Source organism: Rhopilema esculentum, chromosome 14, assembly GCF_057945365.1.
Source record: "Rhopilema esculentum isolate cy_ngs chromosome 14, ASM5794536v1, whole genome shotgun sequence".
NCBI classification, from domain to species: Eukaryota; Metazoa; Cnidaria; class Scyphozoa; order Rhizostomeae; family Rhizostomatidae; genus Rhopilema; species Rhopilema esculentum.
The window spans coordinates 10,817,179-10,838,311 of NC_142828.1; the positions used below are offsets into that span (position 1 = coordinate 10,817,179).

General features: G+C 41.7%; 1 protein-coding gene across 4 annotated transcripts in view; it reads right to left on the reverse strand.

Moving 5' to 3' along the window:
• LOC135696395 (uncharacterized) overlaps window positions 1-21,133 on the reverse strand; it is a 145,362-nt gene that overhangs the window by 64,823 nt on the left and 59,406 nt on the right. For all 4 annotated transcript variants that reach the window (XM_089112298.1, XM_089112299.1, XM_089112301.1 and 1 more), the window contains 25 exons: window positions 20,474-21,064; window positions 19,568-20,149; window positions 18,712-19,314; window positions 17,892-18,470; window positions 16,884-17,477; window positions 16,182-16,751; window positions 15,389-15,979; window positions 14,483-15,064; window positions 13,627-14,229; window positions 12,807-13,385; window positions 11,825-12,418; window positions 11,123-11,692; window positions 10,330-10,920; window positions 9,424-10,005; window positions 8,568-9,170; window positions 7,748-8,326; window positions 6,766-7,359; window positions 6,064-6,633; window positions 5,271-5,861; window positions 4,365-4,946; window positions 3,509-4,111; window positions 2,689-3,267; window positions 1,703-2,296; window positions 1,001-1,570; window positions 208-798 (listed from right to left, as the gene is read on the reverse strand). In XM_089112298.1, the coding sequence (XP_088968424.1) occupies window positions 208-798; window positions 1,001-1,570; window positions 1,703-2,296; window positions 2,689-3,267; window positions 3,509-4,111; window positions 4,365-4,946; window positions 5,271-5,861; window positions 6,064-6,633; window positions 6,766-7,359; window positions 7,748-8,326; window positions 8,568-9,170; window positions 9,424-10,005; window positions 10,330-10,920; window positions 11,123-11,692; window positions 11,825-12,418; window positions 12,807-13,385; window positions 13,627-14,229; window positions 14,483-15,064; window positions 15,389-15,979; window positions 16,182-16,751; window positions 16,884-17,477; window positions 17,892-18,470; window positions 18,712-19,314; window positions 19,568-20,149; window positions 20,474-21,064 (14,667 nt within the window). The remainder of the gene's footprint in view (window positions 1-207; window positions 799-1,000; window positions 1,571-1,702; window positions 2,297-2,688; window positions 3,268-3,508; window positions 4,112-4,364; window positions 4,947-5,270; window positions 5,862-6,063; window positions 6,634-6,765; window positions 7,360-7,747; window positions 8,327-8,567; window positions 9,171-9,423; window positions 10,006-10,329; window positions 10,921-11,122; window positions 11,693-11,824; window positions 12,419-12,806; window positions 13,386-13,626; window positions 14,230-14,482; window positions 15,065-15,388; window positions 15,980-16,181; window positions 16,752-16,883; window positions 17,478-17,891; window positions 18,471-18,711; window positions 19,315-19,567; window positions 20,150-20,473; window positions 21,065-21,133) is intronic.

Genomic DNA, 21,133 nt, shown 5'->3' on the forward strand with positions numbered 1-21,133 from the left:
TTTCAAAGTTTCAGCAAACCCGATGGACACATCATAACAGGTTTGACAAATCAAATGGGCTTTTAACCGTCAGCTATGAGAGTTATACCGACCCAATTTAATAATAATATGCCTTTTGCTGGTATTGAAAAACAGGACACACTGTATTCAAGGCTTGCTCAAACGCTAACACAATATTTGACATATTATTTGCATAGAGAAACTCACTGGTTTGCAGGCAAGCAGATCCGGTAATGCCGTCAACAAACTCTGTAGATTTCAGCTGCTCAAAGTCTTTGGCTAAGTACAAGTCGTCTTGTGATTTTACCAAGGTGCGCAGCTCAGCTGGGTTAACACCTCCGCCAATACCGACAACGATTACCTTGATATCGGCATCGTGGAATTTTTGAATGATTTGCGAAGGTGACACCGCATCAGCATCTTTAGTCTGCTCACCATCAGTAAGTAGAACAAGTATCTTTGGAACTTTAATCCTCATTCCATTTCTTTCGCTAAACATTTCATTGTAAGCCGTCCTCAATGCTTTGTCGATACGAGTAGTGCTTTTCATTAGAGGCAGATTATCAACAGCTCTACCGAAACCATCTGCATTGTTGTAATCCGAGAACTTGATACTCAGATCAGAATGATAACTGAACAACACCACTGCGACATGACTACCTCTGTCAGAAACATCAAGGTTTCTTGCAACGAGCTTTACAAACTCTTTCTCTTTTGCGTAATGACGGGCCAGACTGCCTGACGAGTCGACAATGAAGCCAACATCGGCTACAGCTTTACATTCTACACGATCCTCAGCTGGAAAACAAAGAAAAAATTACATTCATGCAACATGCATAACATGCTATTGAATATGTGAAGAGAGCAGGTTAAAGTGTAGCAATAAGTTCTTTTCATAACCAAATGCAACATTCACGAATAAACGAATAAAGACATATGACAGAGGATGCTTTATTGCAGTCAACTGACTTATGTACTTGCGCATGTTAAGGAAACTTGCCTTTCTTGCAACCCTCACTAGAGACATTTTGAACAAACGAGCTTGACTTGAGCTTATCAAAATCCGCTGCAAGAAAGAGATTGCTTTCAATTCCTGCTATTCTTTTTAGTTCATCTGGCTTTACACCTCTGCCGATTCCAATGACAACCAGTCTTATTCCTTGGTCGCGCAGCTCTTTTGCAATAGTATCTGGATTTTCAGCACCAGCGTCTTGAGTTTGCGAACCATCAGTTAGAAGGAACACCAATTTGGGCGCGTCTTCTCGAGCACCAACCATGAGCTTTTCCTTGGCAAGGCGAAGAGCCTTATCGATTCTCGTTGTATAACCCATGAGTGGAATACTATCGATCGCCTTATTGAAGTCATCTATATTCTTGAATTTGTCAACGGGGATGCTCAGCTCTGCATGGTAACTAAACGTAATCACACCGGCACGGCTTCCTGCTTCTGATATACCGAATGATTTTGCAAGTTCTTTGACAAATTCCTTTTCTTTGTCATATTCACGGCGCAGACTTCCGGAAGAGTCGAGAATGAAACCAACATTTGCGACGTTCTTGCATTTAACAACTAAACGAATAAAACAAAAAGAAACGGTTGTTTAAATAATATTTTAAAAGGCTTCCAGTGTCGATTGAAATACAAAATTCGACAAAGCATAGGTATACCCCTAAAATAAATGGCTGAATTCGCCATTCTTACCACTTTCTTTACATGCACTCTTTGCTATGGCCTCTACAAGCGTTCTCTCTCTCAGTTCATCGAATCGCTCCACATAGAATATGTCAGTTGGTGACTGAACTAATTTGTTTAGAAGCTCTTTATTTGCGTCTTTGCCTGCTACCAAAACAAGTAATTTAATTCCGGCTTCATGGTAGCGACTTGCTGCTAAAGCTAGAGAATTGCCATCAGCCTTGTCCAAATACATTGCAGTCGTTATCACCGTCAGGATCTGAGGAACGTCCAGCCTGGCCCCGTTCGAATCGTTAAACAGTTCGTCATACGCTGCCAACAAAGCCTTATCTAGTCGATTTTTGCCCCCCACGGCTGTCATTTTGTCTACAGCAGCCTCGAAGTTTGTCATACTTTCGTGCTCTCCCAGCCGTATAGCTAGTTTTGGCACATTTCCTGTTACAATAATACCTGCGTGAGCGTTCTCCTTGCTGACTTTGAAGCTGCCAACAACAGCATTAACGAAAGCCTTTTGCCTGCTTTTCGCTGAATCATCAATGCTTTCCGAGCCATCAAAGACAAAGCCAAGATCAGCACGTATTTCACATGCAAACGGCTTTGCAGCTGAAAAAGAAGCAGCAAAGGAAAACGTCAACTTCATCGATGTAGTTTACAATTTTCACCAACAAAAGGAAATACTGCAACATATTTGACAATGGAATAACACAATGAAGCAAACAGATCGGTTAGAATTAAGTACTAGACGTGTTCAGGGAGTCAATCAAGCAAACAAAGTCAAATTTTATTTTAACAGTGCTAAAATTTCGCAAAGTCGAAGCAGAGTGTGTGATTCATCGTACACATTAAGCAACTCCTGTTGAAAGAGAATGCAACAACTAATTACAAATTTTAGGCTAAATATATATATATATATATATATATATATTAATGTATGTATAAACGTATAAATACTGTTTATTAAAAAAAATTTGAAATGGTAGATTCAGTGGACTTACCCTGCTCACAGCTGCTTTTTGAGACACCATCTATGAACTTGTTGGACATGAGCTCGTCAAAGTTTGATGCCTGATAAACATTAGATGCCTTACCAGCCAAGCTTAGCAATTCTTGCTCGTTTACTTCCTTCCCAATTCCTATTACAATCAATATTACCCCACTGTTTCTTATTTGGTCAGCTATAAGTGCGGGATCTACCGCATCAGCGTCTTTGGTCTGTGACCCGTCTGTGAGGAGAACGAGAAGCTTGGGAATGCCATCGCGGCCACCATTTCCTTTGCTGAACATTTCGTCCCTTGCCATCTTCAAGGCTTTGTCGATCCTCGTCGTTCGGCCAAACATTGGGAGACTATCAACTGCATTCATGAACGTACGCGCATCCTGGTGCTCATTCAGCTTGACACTATGCTCTGTGTGCCAGCTAAATGTGATGATGCCAGCTCTACTTCCATTTGGTGATATATCTAAGCTTTCGGCAAGCCTTTTTACGAATTCTTTCTCTTTGTGGTATTCGCGCCTCAGACTACCAGACGAATCGACGACGAAACCTACGTCCACTAGATTCTTGCATACTGGACCTACAGGCAAAACAAGACAAACAATAATGAACAGTGCACTTTGCTGAACACTAACACTAAGATATTGGCAAAAGAAGGGCATGGTTGTTTGCAATGGTTGCCGCCTACAAGCTCTTTTCGTTGCCTTTACTCACTTAATTTATAAACGTACGTACTCTCAAGTAGAGGGCATGGCTGAATGTCTGGTCAAGCAACTCAAGCAACTTGAAAACTACATTTTACATCAAAAATAACATCATACCCTTTATGCATGAAGCAGTAGCAACTGCATCGACGAAGGCTCCTGAAGAAAGCTGATCAAAATCGTTTGCAATGTAAATATCATTTTCAGATTTGACAGCTCTCAGCAACTCCTCCTTTTTCACATTTCCTCCCACCCCCACAGCTAGAACCTTGATCTTTGATTCGTGCAGGGGCAGAGCTGCCTGCAGGAGTGCCTGTGCTCCAGCATCTTTAGACTGCACTCCGTCTGTCAGCAAAACTATCACTTGTGCTGCTTCAGGTCTCATACCATGTTCTGGCTTGAAAATACCGTCGAAAGCAAGCTCAAGCGCTTTGTCCATTCTCCTATCTCCACCAAGCAGCACAAGGTTGTCTACAGTCTCTTCAAAGTCTTCAAGTCTCTTTGTGTCAGAAAACTTCATGCTCACTCGACTGGAGTTGCCAAAAACAACGATACCTGCACGAGTTCCGTCTGCAGACAGATCGAAGCTTCTTGCCATCTCCTTTACGAAAAGTTTTGCCTCATCATAGTGCGTTGCCATACTTTTTGACGAGTCGACTACGAAAGCAATGTCTACCCTCGACTTACACATGTTCAACCCAGGATCCGCTAATGGTACAGCTGTCGAAAAGGAAAGTAAAAATATTATACCTGGCTGTATTTGAGTACAAATTGCGTATTCTGCTCTAGTTACGAGCTTCAATGGAAACATGTACAAAGTATGTATCACAAGTTCAAGGTAACAATGCCAACTAACAAGGTAATTGCCATTCGAAACAGTTTCTCGACTAGATATGAAAGACAATCTCCTATCTACAATCTACAATTCAAATTTCAGTTACACTAAAAACAGGCTGCACCCTTAGTTACACACCTGAACGGCAAAACATGTCAGCGACCTTGTTTACGAACGGAGCAGAATTGAGTTGTTTGAAGCCCTTAGCAAGGAAGACGTTGGAACTATCTCCTGCAATTTGATTTAACTCAGGTGGGTCTACTCTTCTTCCTATGCCAATGACAAACGTCTTAGCGCCAAACTGCATGCGAATCTCCGAAGCAATTGTGGCTGGGTCAACGGCATCTTGATCTCTTGTTTGTCGACCATCTGTTAGCAAGAAAATGATTTTCGGCAAAACACGACCAGCGCTTGTAGACTGCTGGAAAAGTTTGTCTTTGGCCAGTGTGAGAGCTTTATCAATCCTAGTCGTGTAACCCATAAACGGAAGTTTATCTACAATCTCATTGAACTGTGCAGTAGTTCTAAAATCTGATAGTTTGACACTGAGCTCAGCATCGTAGCTGAATGTGATAATGCCGGCTCTGCTTCCACCTTCTTCGATTCCTACAGAGTCGGCTAGAATTTTCACAAACTCTTTCTCTTTGCCGTAGTCTCTCCTCAGGCTTCCAGACGAGTCGACAATGAATCCAATTTCGGCAGCATTGATGCAAGGCTCAACTACAAAACAAATCGTATGCCATTCAGAATTTGCAATGAAAGTGAGAAGAAAAAAATGGCAACTGTATCTTGAGCACATTTAACGATGTCCAGCCTTTCATCAAAGTTTTGTGTAACTTTCAAAGTTTCAGCAAACCCGATGGACACATCATAACAGGTTTGACAAATCAAATGGGCTTTTAACCGTCAGCTATGAGAGTTATACCGACCCAATTTAATAATAATATGCCTTTTGCTGGTATTGAAAAACAGGACACACTGTATTCAAGGCTTGCTCAAACGCTAACACAATATTTGACATATTATTTGCATAGAGAAACTCACTGGTTTGCAGGCAAGCAGATCCGGTAATGCCGTCAACAAACTCTGTAGATTTCAGCTGCTCAAAGTCTTTGGCTAAGTACAAGTCGTCTTGTGATTTTACCAAGGTGCGCAGCTCAGCTGGGTTAACACCTCCGCCAATACCGACAACGATTACCTTGATATCGGCATCGTGGAATTTTTGAATGATTTGCGAAGGTGACACCGCATCAGCATCTTTAGTCTGCTCACCATCAGTAAGTAGAACAAGTATCTTTGGAACTTTAATCCTCATTCCATTTCTTTCGCTAAACATTTCATTGTAAGCCGTCCTCAATGCTTTGTCGATACGAGTAGTGCTTTTCATTAGAGGCAGATTATCAACAGCTCTACCGAAACCATCTGCATTGTTGTAATCCGAGAACTTGATACTCAGATCAGAATGATAACTGAACAACACCACTGCGACATGACTACCTCTGTCAGAAACATCAAGGTTTCTTGCAACGAGCTTTACAAACTCTTTCTCTTTTGCGTAATGACGGGCCAGACTGCCTGACGAGTCGACAATGAAGCCAACATCGGCTACAGCTTTACATTCTACACGATCCTCAGCTGGAAAACAAAGAAAAAATTACATTCATGCAACATGCATAACATGCTATTGAATATGTGAAGAGAGCAGGTTAAAGTGTAGCAATAAGTTCTTTTCATAACCAAATGCAACATTCACGAATAAACGAATAAAGACATATGACAGAGGATGCTTTATTGCAGTCAACTGACTTATGTACTTGCGCATGTTAAGGAAACTTGCCTTTCTTGCAACCCTCACTAGAGACATTTTGAACAAACGAGCTTGACTTGAGCTTATCAAAATCCGCTGCAAGAAGGAGATTGCTTTCAATTCCTGCTATTCTTTTTAGTTCATCTGGCTTTACACCTCTGCCGATTCCAATGACAACCAGTCTTATTCCTTGGTCGCGCAGCTCTTTTGCAATAGTATCTGGATTTTCAGCACCAGCGTCTTGAGTTTGCGAACCATCAGTTAGAAGGAACACCAATTTGGGCGCGTCTTCTCGAGCACCAACCATGAGCTTTTCCTTGGCAAGGCGAAGAGCCTTATCGATTCTCGTTGTATAACCCATGAGTGGAATACTATCGATCGCCTTATTGAAGTCATCTATATTCTTGAATTTGTCAACGGGGATGCTCAGCTCTGCATGGTAACTAAACGTAATCACACCGGCACGGCTTCCTGCTTCTGATATACCGAATGATTTTGCAAGTTCTTTGACAAATTCCTTTTCTTTGTCATATTCACGGCGCAGACTTCCGGAAGAGTCGAGAATGAAACCAACATTTGCGACGTTCTTGCATTTAACAACTAAACGAATAAAACAAAAAGAAACGGTTGTTTAAATAATATTTTAAAAGGCTTCCAGTGTCGATTGAAATACAAAATTCGACAAAGCATAGGTATACCCCTAAAATAAATGGCTGAATTCGCCATTCTTACCACTTTCTTTACATGCACTCTTTGCTATGGCCTCTACAAGCGTTCTCTCTCTCAGTTCATCGAATCGCTCCACATAGAATATGTCAGTTGGTGACTGAACTAATTTGTTTAGAAGCTCTTTATTTGCGTCTTTGCCTGCTACCAAAACAAGTAATTTAATTCCGGCTTCATGGTAGCGACTTGCTGCTAAAGCTAGAGAATTGCCATCAGCCTTGTCCAAATACATTGCAGTCGTTATCACCGTCAGGATCTGAGGAACGTCCAGCCTGGCCCCGTTCGAATCGTTAAACAGTTCGTCATACGCTGCCAACAAAGCCTTATCTAGTCGATTTTTGCCCCCCACGGCTGTCATTTTGTCTACAGCAGCCTCGAAGTTTGTCATACTTTCGTGCTCTCCCAGCCGTATAGCTAGTTTTGGCACATTTCCTGTTACAATAATACCTGCGTGAGCGTTCTCCTTGCTGACTTTGAAGCTGCCAACAACAGCATTAACGAAAGCCTTTTGCCTGCTTTTCGCTGAATCATCAATGCTTTCCGAGCCATCAAAGACAAAGCCAAGATCAGCACGTATTTCACATGCAAACGGCTTTGCAGCTGAAAAAGAAGCAGCAAAGGAAAACGTCAACTTCATCGATGTAGTTTACAATTTTCACCAACAAAAGGAAATACTGCAACATATTTGACAATGGAATAACACAATGAAGCAAACAGATCGGTTAGAATTAAGTACTAGACGTGTTCAGGGAGTCAATCAAGCAAACAAAGTCAAATTTTATTTTAACAGTGCTAAAATTTCTCAAAGTCGAAGAAGAGTGTGTGATTCATCGTACACATTAAGCAACTCCTGTTGAAAGAGAATGCAACAACTAATTACAAATTTCAGGCTAAATATATATATATATATATATATATTTATGTATGTATAAACGTATAAATACTGTTTATTAAAAAAAATTTGAAATGGTAGATTCAGTGGACTTACCCTGCTCACAGCTGCTTTTTGAGACACCATCTATGAACTTGTTGGACATGAGCTCGTCAAAGTTTGATGCCTGATAAACATTAGATGCCTTACCAGCCAAGCTTAGCAATTCTTGCTCGTTTACTTCCTTCCCAATTCCTATTACAATCAATATTACCCCACTGTTTCTTATTTGGTCAGCTATAAGTGCGGGATCTACCGCATCAGCGTCTTTGGTCTGTGACCCGTCTGTGAGGAGAACGAGAAGCTTGGGAATGCCATCGCGGCCACCGTTTCCTTTGCTGAACATTTCGTCCCTTGCCATCTTCAAGGCTTTGTCGATCCTCGTCGTTCGGCCAAACATTGGGAGACTATCAACTGCATTCATGAACGTACGCGCATCCTGGTGCTCATTCAGCTTGACACTATGCTCTGTGTGCCAGCTAAATGTGATGATGCCAGCTCTACTTCCATTTGGTGATATATCTAAGCTTTCGGCAAGCCTCTTTACGAATTCTTTCTCTTTGTGGTATTCGCGCCTCAGACTACCAGACGAATCGACGACGAAACCTACGTCCACTAGATTCTTGCATACTGGACCTACAGGCAAAACAAGACAAACAATAATGAACAGTGCACTTTGCTGAACACTAACACTAAGATATTGGCAAAAGAAGGGCATGGTTGTTTGCAATGGTTGCCGCCTACAAGCTCTTTTCGTTGCCTTTACTCACTTAATTTATAAACGTACGTACTCTCAAGTAGAGGGCATGGCTGAATGTCTGGTCAAGCAACTCAAGCAACTTGAAAACTACATTTTACATCAAAAATAACATCATACCCTTTATGCATGAAGCTGTAGCAACTGCATCGACGAAGGCTCCTGAAGAAAGCTGATCAAAATCGTTTGCAATGTAAATATCATTTTCAGATTTGACAGCTCTCAGCAACTCCTCCTTTTTCACATTTCCTCCCACCCCCACAGCTAGAACCTTGATCTTTGATTCGTGCAGGGGCAGAGCTGCCTGCAGGAGTGCCTGTGCTCCAGCATCTTTAGACTGCACTCCGTCTGTCAGCAAAACTATCACTTGTGCTGCTTCAGGTCTCATACCATGTTCTGGCTTGAAAATACCGTCGAAAGCAAGCTCAAGCGCTTTGTCCATTCTCCTATCTCCACCAAGCAGCACAAGGTTGTCTACAGTCTCTTCAAAGTCTTCAAGTCTCTTTGTGTCAGAAAACTTCATGCTCACTCGACTGGAGTTGCCAAAAACAACGATACCTGCACGAGTTCCGTCTGCAGACAGATCGAAGCTTCTTGCCATCTCCTTTACGAAAAGTTTTGCCTCATCATAGTGCGTTGCCATACTTTTTGACGAGTCGACTACGAAAGCAATGTCTACCCTCGACTTACACATGTTCAACCCAGGATCCGCTAATGGTACAGCTGTCGAAAAGGAAAGTAAAAATATTATACCTGGCTGTATTTGAGTACAAATTGCGTATTCTGCTCTAGTTACGAGCTTCAATGGAAACATGTACAAAGTATGTATCACAAGTTCAAGGTAACAATGCCAACTAACAAGGTAATTGCCATTCGAAACAGTTTCTCGACTAGATATGAAAGACAATCTCCTATCTACAATCTACAATTCAAATTTCAGTTACACTAAAAACAGGCTGCACCCTTAGCTACACACCTGAACGGCAAAACATGTCAGCGACCTTGTTTACGAACGGAGCAGAATTGAGTTGTTTGAAGCCCTTAGCAAGGAAGACGTTGGAACTATCTCCTGCAATTTGATTTAACTCGGGTGGGTCTACTCTTCTTCCTATGCCAATGACAAACGTCTTAGCGCCAAACTGCATGCGAATCTCCGAAGCAATTGTGGCTGGGTCAACGGCATCTTGATCTCTTGTTTGTCGACCATCTGTTAGCAAGAAAATGATTTTCGGCAAAACACGACCAGCGCTTGTAGACTGCTGGAAAAGTTTGTCTTTGGCCAGTGTGAGAGCTTTATCAATCCTAGTCGTGTAACCCATAAACGGAAGTTTATCTACAATCTCATTGAACTGTGCAGTAGTTCTAAAATCTGATAGTTTGACACTGAGCTCAGCATCGTAGCTGAATGTGATAATGCCGGCTCTGCTTCCACCTTCTTCGATTCCTACAGAGTCGGCTAGAATTTTCACAAACTCTTTCTCTTTGCCGTAGTCTCTCCTCAGGCTTCCAGACGAGTCGACAATGAATCCAATTTCGGCAGCATTGATGCAAGGCTCAACTACAAAACAAATCGTATGCCATTCAGAATTTGCAATGAAAGTGAGAAGAAAAAAATGGCAACTGTATCTTGAGCACATTTAACGATGTCCAGCCTTTCATCAAAGTTTTGTGTAGCTTTCAAAGTTTCAGCAAACCCGATGGACACATCATAACAGGTTTGACAAATCAAATGGGCTTTTAACCGTCAGCTATGAGAGTTATACCGACCAAATTTAATAATAATATGCCTTTTGCTGGTATTGAAAAACAGGACACACTGTATTCAAGGCTTGCTCAAACGCTAACACAATATTTGACATATTATTTGCATAGAGAAACTCACTGGTTTGCAGGCAAGCAGATCCGGTAATGCCGTCAACAAACTCTGTAGATTTCAGCTGCTCAAAGTCTTTGGCTAAGTACAAGTCGTCTTGTGATTTTACCAAGGTGCGCAGCTCAGCTGGGTTAACACCTCCGCCAATACCGACAACGATTACCTTGATATCGGCATCGTGGAATTTTTGAATGATTTGCGAAGGTGACACCGCATCAGCATCTTTAGTCTGCTCACCATCAGTAAGTAGAACAAGTATCTTTGGAACTTTAATCCTCATTCCATTTCTTTCGCTAAACATTTCATTGTAAGCCGTCCTCAATGCTTTGTCGATACGAGTAGTGCTTTTCATTAGAGGCAGATTATCAACAGCTCTACCGAAACCATCTGCATTGTTGTAATCCGAGAACTTGATACTCAGATCAGAATGATAACTGAACAACACCACTGCGACATGACTACCTCTGTCAGAAACATCAAGGTTTCTTGCAACGAGCTTTACAAACTCTTTCTCTTTTGCGTAATGACGGGCCAGACTGCCTGACGAGTCGACAATGAAGCCAACATCGGCTACAGCTTTACATTCTACACGATCCTCAGCTGGAAAACAAAGAAAAAATTACATTCATGCAACATGCATAACATGCTATTGAATATGTGAAGAGAGCAGGTTAAAGTGTAGCAATAAGTTCTTTTCATAACCAAATGCAACATTCACGAATAAACGAATAAAGACATATGACAGAGGATGCTTTATTGCAGTCAACTGACTTATGTACTTGCGCATGTTAAGGAAACTTGCCTTTCTTGCAACCCTCACTAGAGATATTTTGAACAAACGAGCTTGACTTGAGCTTATCAAAATCCGCTGCAAAGAAGAGATTGCTTTCAATTCCTGCTATTCTTTTTAGTTCATCTGGCTTTACACCTCTGCCGATTCCAATGACAACCAGTCTTATTCCTTGGTCGCGCAGCTCTTTTGCAATAGTATCTGGATTTTCAGCACCAGCGTCTTGAGTTTGCGAACCATCAGTTAGAAGGAACACCAATTTGGGCGCGTCTTCTCGAGCACCAACCATGAGCTTTTCCTTGGCAAGGCGAAGAGCCTTATCGATTCTCGTTGTATAACCCATGAGTGGAATACTATCGATCGCCTTATTGAAGTCATCTATATTCTTGAATTTGTCGACGGGGATGCTCAGCTCTGCATGGTAACTAAACGTAATCACACCGGCACGGCTTCCTGCTTCTGATATACCGAATGATTTTGCAAGTTCTTTGACAAATTCCTTTTCTTTGTCATATTCACGGCGCAGACTTCCGGAAGAGTCGAGAATGAAACCAACATTTGCGACGTTCTTGCATTTAACAACTAAACGAATAAAACAAAAAGAAACGGTTGTTTAAATAATATTTTAAAAGGCTTCCAGTGTCGATTGAAATACAAAATTCGACAAAGCATAGGTATACCCCTAAAATAAATGGCTGAATTCGCCATTCTTACCACTTTCTTTACATGCACTCTTTGCTATGGCCTCTACAAGCGTTCTCTCTCTCAGTTCATCGAATCGCTCCACATAGAATATGTCAGTTGGTGACTGAACTAATTTGTTTAGAAGCTCTTTATTTGCGTCTTTGCCTGCTACCAAAACAAGTAATTTAATTCCGGCTTCATGGTAGCGACTTGCTGCTAAAGCTAGAGAATTGCCATCAGCCTTGTCCAAATACATTGCAGTCGTTATCACCGTCAGGATCTGAGGAACGTCCAGCCTGGCCCCGTTCGAATCGTTAAACAGTTCGTCATACGCTGCCAACAAAGCCTTATCTAGTCGATTTTTGCCCCCCACGGCTGTCATTTTGTCTACAGCAGCCTCGAAATTTGTCATATTCTCGTGCTCTCCCAGCCGTATAGCTAGTTTTGGCACATTTCCTGTTACAATAATACCTGCGTGAGCGTTCTCCTTGCTGACTTTGAAGCTGCCAACAACAGCATTAACGAAAGCCTTTTGCCTGCTTTTCGCTGAATCATCAATGCTTTCCGAGCCATCAAAGACAAAGCCAAGATCAGCACGTATTTCACATGCAAACGGCTTTGCAGCTGAAAAAGAAGCAGCAAAGGAAAACGTCAACTTCATCGATGTAGTTTACAATTTTCACCAACAAAAGGAAATACTGCAACATATTTGACAATGGAATAACACAATGAAGCAAACAGATCGGTTAGAATTAAGTACTAGACGTGTTCAGGGAGTCAATCAAGCAAACAAAGTCAAATTTTATTTTAACAGTGCTAAAATTTCTCAAAGTCGAAGCAGAGTGTGTGATTCATCGTACACATTAAGCAACTCCTGTTGAAAGAGAATGCAACAACTAATTACAAATTTCAGGCTAAATATATATATATATATATATATATTTATGTATGTATAAACGTATAAATACTGTTTATTAAAAAAAATTTGAAATGGTAGATTCAGTGGACTTACCCTGCTCACAGCTGCTTTTTGAGACACCATCTATGAACTTGTTGGACATGAGCTCGTCAAAGTTTGATGCCTGATAAACATTAGATGCCTTACCAGCCAAGCTTAGCAATTCTTGCTCGTTTACTTCCTTCCCAATTCCTATTACAATCAATATTACCCCACTGTTTCTTATTTGGTCAGCTATAAGTGCGGGATCTACCGCATCAGCGTCTTTGGTCTGTGACCCGTCTGTGAGGAGAACGAGAAGCTTGGGAATGCCATCGCGGCCACCGTTTCCTTTGCTGAACATTTCGTCCCTTGCCATCTTCAAGGCTTTGTCGATCCTCGTCGTTCGGCCAAACATTGGGAGACTATCAACTGCATTCATGAACGTACGCGCATCCTGGTGCTCATTCAGCTTGACACTATGCTCTGTGTGCCAGCTAAATGTGATGATGCCAGCTCTACTTCCATTTGGTGATATATCTAAGCTTTCGGCAAGCCTCTTCACGAATTCTTTCTCTTTGTGGTATTCGCGCCTCAGACTACCAGACGAATCGACGACGAAACCTACGTCCACTAGATTCTTGCATACTGGACCTACAGGCAAAACAAGACAAACAATAATGAACAGTGCACTTTGCTGAACACTAACACTAAGATATTGGCAAAAGAAGGGCATGGTTGTTTGCAATGGTTGCCGCCTACAAGCTCTTTTCGTTGCCTTTACTCACTTAATTTATAAACGTACGTACTCTCAAGTAGAGGGCATGGCTGAATGTCTGGTCAAGCAACTCAAGCAACTTGAAAACTACATTTTACATCAAAAATAACATCATACCCTTTATGCATGAAGCTGTAGCAACTGCATCGACGAAGGCTCCTGAAGAAAGCTGATCAAAATCGTTTGCAATGTAAATATCATTTTCAGATTTGACAGCTCTCAGCAACTCCTCCTTTTTCACATTTCCTCCCACCCCCACAGCTAGAACCTTGATCTTTGATTCGTGCAGGGGCAGAGCTGCCTGCAGGAGTGCCTGTGCTCCAGCATCTTTAGACTGCACTCCGTCTGTCAGCAAAACTATCACTTGTGCTGCTTCAGGTCTCATACCATGTTCTGGCTTGAAAATACCGTCGAAAGCAAGCTCAAGCGCTTTGTCCATTCTCCTATCTCCACCAAGCAGCACAAGGTTGTCTACAGTCTCTTCAAAGTCTTCAAGTCTCTTTGTGTCAGAAAACTTGATGCTCACTCGACTGGAGTTGCCAAAAACAACGATACCTGCACGAGTTCCGTCTGCAGACAGATCGAAGCTTCTTGCCATCTCCTTTACGAAAAGTTTTGCCTCATCATAGTGCGTTGCCATACTTTTTGACGAGTCGACTACGAAAGCAATGTCTACTCTCGACTTACACATGTTCAACCCAGGATCCGCTAATGGTACAGCTGTCGAAAAGGAAAGTAAAAATATTATACCTGGCTGTATTTGAGTACAAATTGCGTATTCTGCTCTAGTTACGAGCTTCAATGGAAACATGTACAAAGTATGTATCACAAGTTCAAGGTAACAATGCCAACTAACAAGGTAATTGCCATTCGAAACAGTTTCTCGACTAGATATGAAAGACAATCTCCTATCTACAATCTACAATTCAAATTTCAGTTACACTAAAAACAGGCTGCACCCTTAGCTACACACCTGAACGGCAAAACATGTCAGCGACCTTGTTTACGAACGGAGCAGAATTGAGTTGTTTGAAGCCCTTAGCAAGGAAGACGTTGGAACTATCTCCTGCAATTTGATTTAACTCGGGTGGGTCTACTCTTCTTCCTATGCCAATGACAAACGTCTTAGCGCCAAACTGCATGCGAATCTCCGAAGCAATTGTGGCTGGGTCAACGGCATCTTGATCTCTTGTTTGTCGACCATCTGTTAGCAAGAAAATGATTTTCGGCAAAACACGACCAGCGCTTGTAGACTGCTGGAAAAGTTTGTCTTTGGCCAGTGTGAGAGCTTTGTCAATCCTAGTCGTGTAACCCATAAACGGAAGTTTATCTACAATCTCATTGAACTGTGCAGTAGTTCTAAAATCTGATAGTTTGACACTGAGCTCAGCATCGTAGCTGAATGTGATAATGCCGGCTCTGCTTCCACCTTCTTCGATTCCTACAGAGTCGGCTAGAATTTTCACAAACTCTTTCTCTTTGCCGTAGTCTCTCCTCAGGCTTCCAGACGAGTCGACAATGAATCCAATTTCGGCAGCATTGATGCAAGGCTCAACTACAAAACAAATCGTATGCCATTCAGAATTTGCAATGAAAGTGAGAAGAAAAAAATGGCAACTGTATCTTGAGCACATTTAACGATGTCCAGCCTTTCATCAAAGTTTTGTGTAGCTTTCAAAGTTTCAGCAAACCCGATGGACACATCATAACAGGTTTGACAAATCAAATGGGCTTTTAACCGTCAGCTATGAGAGTTATACCGACCCAATTTAATAATAATATGCCTTTTGCTGGTATTGAAAAACAGGACACACTGTATTCAAGGCTTGCTCAAACGCTAACACAATATTTGACATATTATTTGCATAGAGAAACTCACTGGTTTGCAGGCAAGCAGATCCGGTAATGCCGTCAACAAACTCTGTAGATTTCAGCTGCTCAAAGTCTTTGGCTAAGTACAAGTCGTCTTGTGATTTTACCAAGGTGCGCAGCTCAGCTGGGTTAACACCTCCGCCAATACCGACAACGATTACCTTGATATCGGCATCGTGGAATTTTTGAATGATTTGCGAAGGTGACACCGCATCAGCATCTTTAGTCTGCTCACCATCAGTAAGTAGAACAAGTATCTTTGGAACTTTAATCCTCATTCCATTTCTTTCGCTAAACATTTCATTGTAAGCCGTCCTCAATGCTTTGTCGATACGAGTAGTGCTTTTCATTAGAGGCAGATTATCAACAGCTCTACCGAAACCATCTGCATTGTTGTAATCCGAGAACTTGATACTCAGATCAGAATGATAACTGAACAACACCACTGCGACATGACTACCTCTGTCAGAAACATCAAGGTTTCTTGCAACGAGCTTTACAAACTCTTTCTCTTTTGCGTAATGACGGGCCAGACTGCCTGACGAGTCGACAATGAAGCCAACATCGGCTACAGCTTTACATTCTACACGATCCTCAGCTGGAAAACAAAGAAAAAATTACATTCATGCAACATGCATAACATGCTATTGAATATGTGAAGAGAGCAGGTTAAAGTGTAGCAATAAGTTCTTTTCATAACCAAATGCAACATTCACGAATAAACGAATAAAGACATATGACAGAGGATGCTTTATTGCAGTCAACTGACTTATGTACTTGCGTATGTTAAGGAAACTTGCCTTTCTTGCAACCCTCACTAGAGACATTTTGAACAAACGAGCTTGACTTGAGCTTATCAAAATCCGCTGCAAGGAAGAGATTGCTTTCAATTCCTGCTATTCTTTTTAGTTCATCTGGCTTTACACCTCTGCCGATTCCAATGACAACCAGTCTTATTCCTTGGTCGCGCAGCTCTTTTGCAATAGTATCTGGATTTTCAGCACCAGCGTCTTGAGTTTGCGAACCATCAGTTAGAAGGAACACCAATTTGGGCGCGTCTTCTCGAGCACCAACCATGAGCTTTTCCTTGGCAAGGCGAAGAGCCTTATCGATTCTCGTTGTATAACCCATGAGAGGAATACTATCGATCGCCTTATTGAAGTCATCTATATTCTTGAATTTGTCGACGGGGATGCTCAGCTCTGCATGGTAACTAAACGTAATCACACCGGCACGGCTTCCTGCTTCTGATATACCGAATGATTTTGCAAGTTCTTTGACAAATTCCTTTTCTTTGTCATATTCACGGCGCAGACTTCCGGAAGAGTCGAGAATGAAACCAACATTTGCGACGTTCTTGCATTTAACAACTAAACGAATAAAACAAAAAGAAACGGTTGTTTAAATAATATTTTAAAAGGCTTCCAGTGTCGATTGAAATACAAAATTCGACAAAGCATAGGTATACCCCTAAAATAAATGGCTGAATTCGCCATTCTTACCACTTTCTTTACATGCACTCTTTGCTATGGCCTCTACAAGCGTTCTCTCTCTCAGGTCATCGAATCGCTCCACATAAAATATGTCAGTTGGTGACTGAACTAATTTGTTTAGAAGCTCTTTATTTGCGTCTTTGCCTGCTACCAAAACAAGTAATTTAATTCCGGCTTCATGGTAGCGACTTGCTGCTAAAGCTAGAGAATTGCCATCAGCCTTGTCCAAATACATTGCAGTCGTTATCACCGTCAGGATCTGAGGAACGTCCAGCCTGGCCCCGTTCGAATCGTTAAACAGTTCGTCATACGCTGCCAACAAAGCCTTATCTAGTCGATTTTTGCCCCCCACGGCTGTCATTTTGTCTACAGCAGCCTCGAAGTTTGTCATATTCTCGTGCTCTCCCAGCCGTATAGCTAGTTTTGGCACATTTCCTGTTACAATAATACCTGCGTGAGCGTTCTCCTTGCTGACTTTGAAGCTGCCAACAACAGCATTAACGAAAGCCTTTTGCCTGCTTTTCGCTGAATCATCAATGCTTTCCGAGCCATCAAAGACAAAGCCAAGATCAGCACGTATTTCACATGCAAACGGCTTTGCAGCTGAAAAAGAAGCAGCAAAGGAAAACGTCAACTTCATCGATGTAGTTTACAATTTTCACCAACAAAAGGAAATACTGCAACATATTTGACAATGGAATAACACAATGAAGCAAACAGATCGGTTAGAATTAAGTACTAGACGTGTTCAGGGAGTCAATCAAGCAAACAAAGTCAAATTTTATTTTAACAGTGCTAAAATTTCTCAAAGTCGAAGCAGAGTGTGTGATTCATCGTACACATTAAGCAACTCCTGTTGAAAGAGAATGCAACAACTAATTACAAATTTTTGGCTAAATATATATATATATATATATATATATATATATATATATATATATATATATTAATGTATGTATAAACGTATAAATACTGTTTATTAAAAAAAATTTGAAATGGTAGATTCAGTGGACTTACCCTGCTCACAGCTGCTTTTTGAGACACCATCTATGAACTTGTTGGACATGAGCTCGTCAAAGTTTGATGCCTGATAAACATTAGATGCCTTACCAGCCAAGCTTAGCAATTCTTGCTCGTTTACTTCCTTCCCAATTCCTATTACAATCAATATTACCCCACTGTTTCTTATTTGGTCAGCTATAAGTGCGGGATCTACCGCATCAGCGTCTTTGGTCTGTGACCCGTCTGTGAGGAGAACGAGAAGCTTGGGAATGCCATCGCGGCCACCGTTTCCTTTGCTGAACATTTCGTCCCTTGCCATCTTCAAGGCTTTGTCGATCCTCGTCGTTCGGCCAAACATTGGGAGACTATCAACTGCATTCATGAACGTACGCGCATCCTGGTGCTCATTCAGCTTGACACTATGCTCTGTGTGCCAGCTAAATGTGATGATGCCAGCTCTACTTCCATTTGGTGATATATCTAAGCTTTCGGCAAGCCTCTTCACGAATTCTTTCTCTTTGTGGTATTCGCGCCTCAGACTACCAGACGAATCGACGACGAAACCTACGTCCACTAGATTCTTGCATACTGGACCTACAGGCAAAACAAGACAAACAATAATGAACAGTGCACTTTGCTGAACACTAACACTAAGATATTGGCAAAAGAAGGGCATGGTTGTTTGCAATGGTTGCCGCCTACAAGCTCTTTTCGTTGCCTTTACTCACTTAATTTATAAACGTACGTACTCTCAAGTAGAGGGCATGGCTGAATGTCTGGTCAAGCAACTCAAGCAACTTGAAAACTACATTTTACATCAAAAATAACATCATACCCTTTATGCATGAAGCTGTAGCAACTGCATCGACGAAGGCTCCTGAAGAAAGCTGATCAAAATCGTTTGCAATGTAAATATCATTTTCAGATTTGACAGCTCTCAGCAACTCCTCCTTTTTCACATTTCCTCCCACCCCCACAGCTAGAACCTTGATCTTTGATTCGTGCAGGGGCAGAGCTGCCTGCAGGAGTGCCTGTGCTCCAGCATCTTTAGACTGCACTCCGTCTGTCAGCAAAACTATCACTTGTGCTGCTTCAGGTCTCATACCATGTTCTGGCTTGAAAATACCGTCGAAAGCAAGCTCAAGCGCTTTGTCCATTCTCCTATCTCCACCAAGCAGCACAAGGTTGTCTACAGTCTCTTCAAAGTCTTCAAGTCTCTTTGTGTCAGAAAACTTGATGCTCACTCGACTGGAGTTGCCAAAAACAACGATACCTGCACGAGTTCCGTCTGCAGACAGATCGAAGCTTCTTGCCATCTCCTTTACGAAAAGTTTTGCCTCATCATAGTGCGTTGCCATACTTTTTGACGAGTCGACTACGAAAGCAATGTCTACTCTCGACTTACACATGTTCAACCCAGGATCCGCTAATGGTACAGCTGTCGAAAAGGAAAGTAAAAATATTATACCTGGCTGTATTTGAGTACAAATTGCGTATTCTGCTCTAGTTACGAGCTTCAATGGAAACATGTACAAAGTATGTATCACAAGTTCAAGGTAACAATGCCAACTAACAAGGTAATTGCCATTCGAAACAGTTTCTCGACTAGATATGAAAGACAATCTCCTATCTACAATCTACAATTCAAATTTCAGTTACACTAAAAACAGGCTGCACCCTTAGTTACACACCTGAACGGCAAAACATGTCAGCGACCTTGTTTACGAACGGAGCAGAATTGAGTTGTTTGAAGCCCTTAGCAAGGAAGACGTTGGAACTATCTCCTGCAATTTGATTTAACTCGGGTGGGTCTACTCTTCTTCCTATGCCAATGACAAACGTCTTAGCGCCAAACTGCATGCGAATCTCCGAAGCAATTGTGGCTGGGTCAACGGCATCTTGATCTCTTGTTTGTCGACCATCTGTTAGCAAGAAAATGATTTTCGGCAAAACACGACCAGCGCTTGTAGACTGCTGGAAAAGTTTGTCTTTGGCCAGTGTGAGAGCTTTGTCAATCCTAGTCGTGTAACCCATAAACGGAAGTTTATCTACAATCTCATTGAACTGTGCAGTAGTTCTAAAATCTGATAGTTTGACACTGAGCTCAGCATCGTAGCTGAATGTGATAATGCCGGCTCTGCTTCCACCTTCTTCGATTCCTACAGAGTCGGCTAGAATTTTCACAAACTCTTTCTCTTTGCCGTAGTCTCTCCTCAGGCTTCCAGACGAGTCGACAATGAATCCAATTTCGGCAGCATTGATGCAAGGCTCAACTACAAAACAAATCGTATGCCATTCAGAATTTGCAATGAAAGTGAGAAGAAAAAAATGGCAACTGTATCTTGAGCACATTTAACGATGTCCAGCCTTTCATCAAAGTTTTGTGTAGCTTTCAAAGTTTCAGCAAACCCGATGGACACATCATAACAGGTTTGACAAATCAAATGGGCTTTTAACCGTCAGCTATGAGAGTTATACCGACCCAATTTAATAATAATATGCCTTTTGCTGGTATTGAAAAACAGGACACACTGTATTCAAGGCTTGCTCAAACGCTAACACAATATTTGACATATTATTTGCATAGAGAAACTCACTGGTTTGCAGGCAAGCAGATCCGGTAATGCCGTCAACAAACTCTGTAGATTTCAGCTGCTCAAAGTCTTTGGCTAAGTACAAGTCGTCTTGTGATTTTACCAAGGTGCGCAGCTCAGCTGGGTTAACACCTCTGCCAATACCGACAACGATTACCTTGATATCGGCATCGTGGAATTTTTGAATGATTTGCGAAGGTGACACCGCATCAGCATCTTTAGTCTGCTCACCATCAGTAAGTAGAACAAGTATCTTTGGAACTTTAATCCTCATTCCATTTCTTTCGCTAAACATTTCATTGTAAGCCGTCCTCAATGCTTTGTCGATACGAGTAGTGCTTTTCATTAGAGGCAGATTATCAACAGCTCTACCGAAACCATCTGCATTGTTGTAATCCGAGAACTTGATACTCAGATCAGAATGATAACTGAACAACACCACTGCGACATGACTACCTCTGTCAGAAACATCAAGGTTTCTTGCAACGAGCTTTACAAACTCTTTCTCTTTTGCGTAATGACGGGCCAGACTGCCTGACGAGTCGACAATGAAGCCAACATCGGCTACAGCTTTACATTCTACACGATCCTCAGCTGGAAAACAAAGAAAAAATTACATTCATGCAACATGCATAACATGCTATTGAATATGTGAAGAGAGCA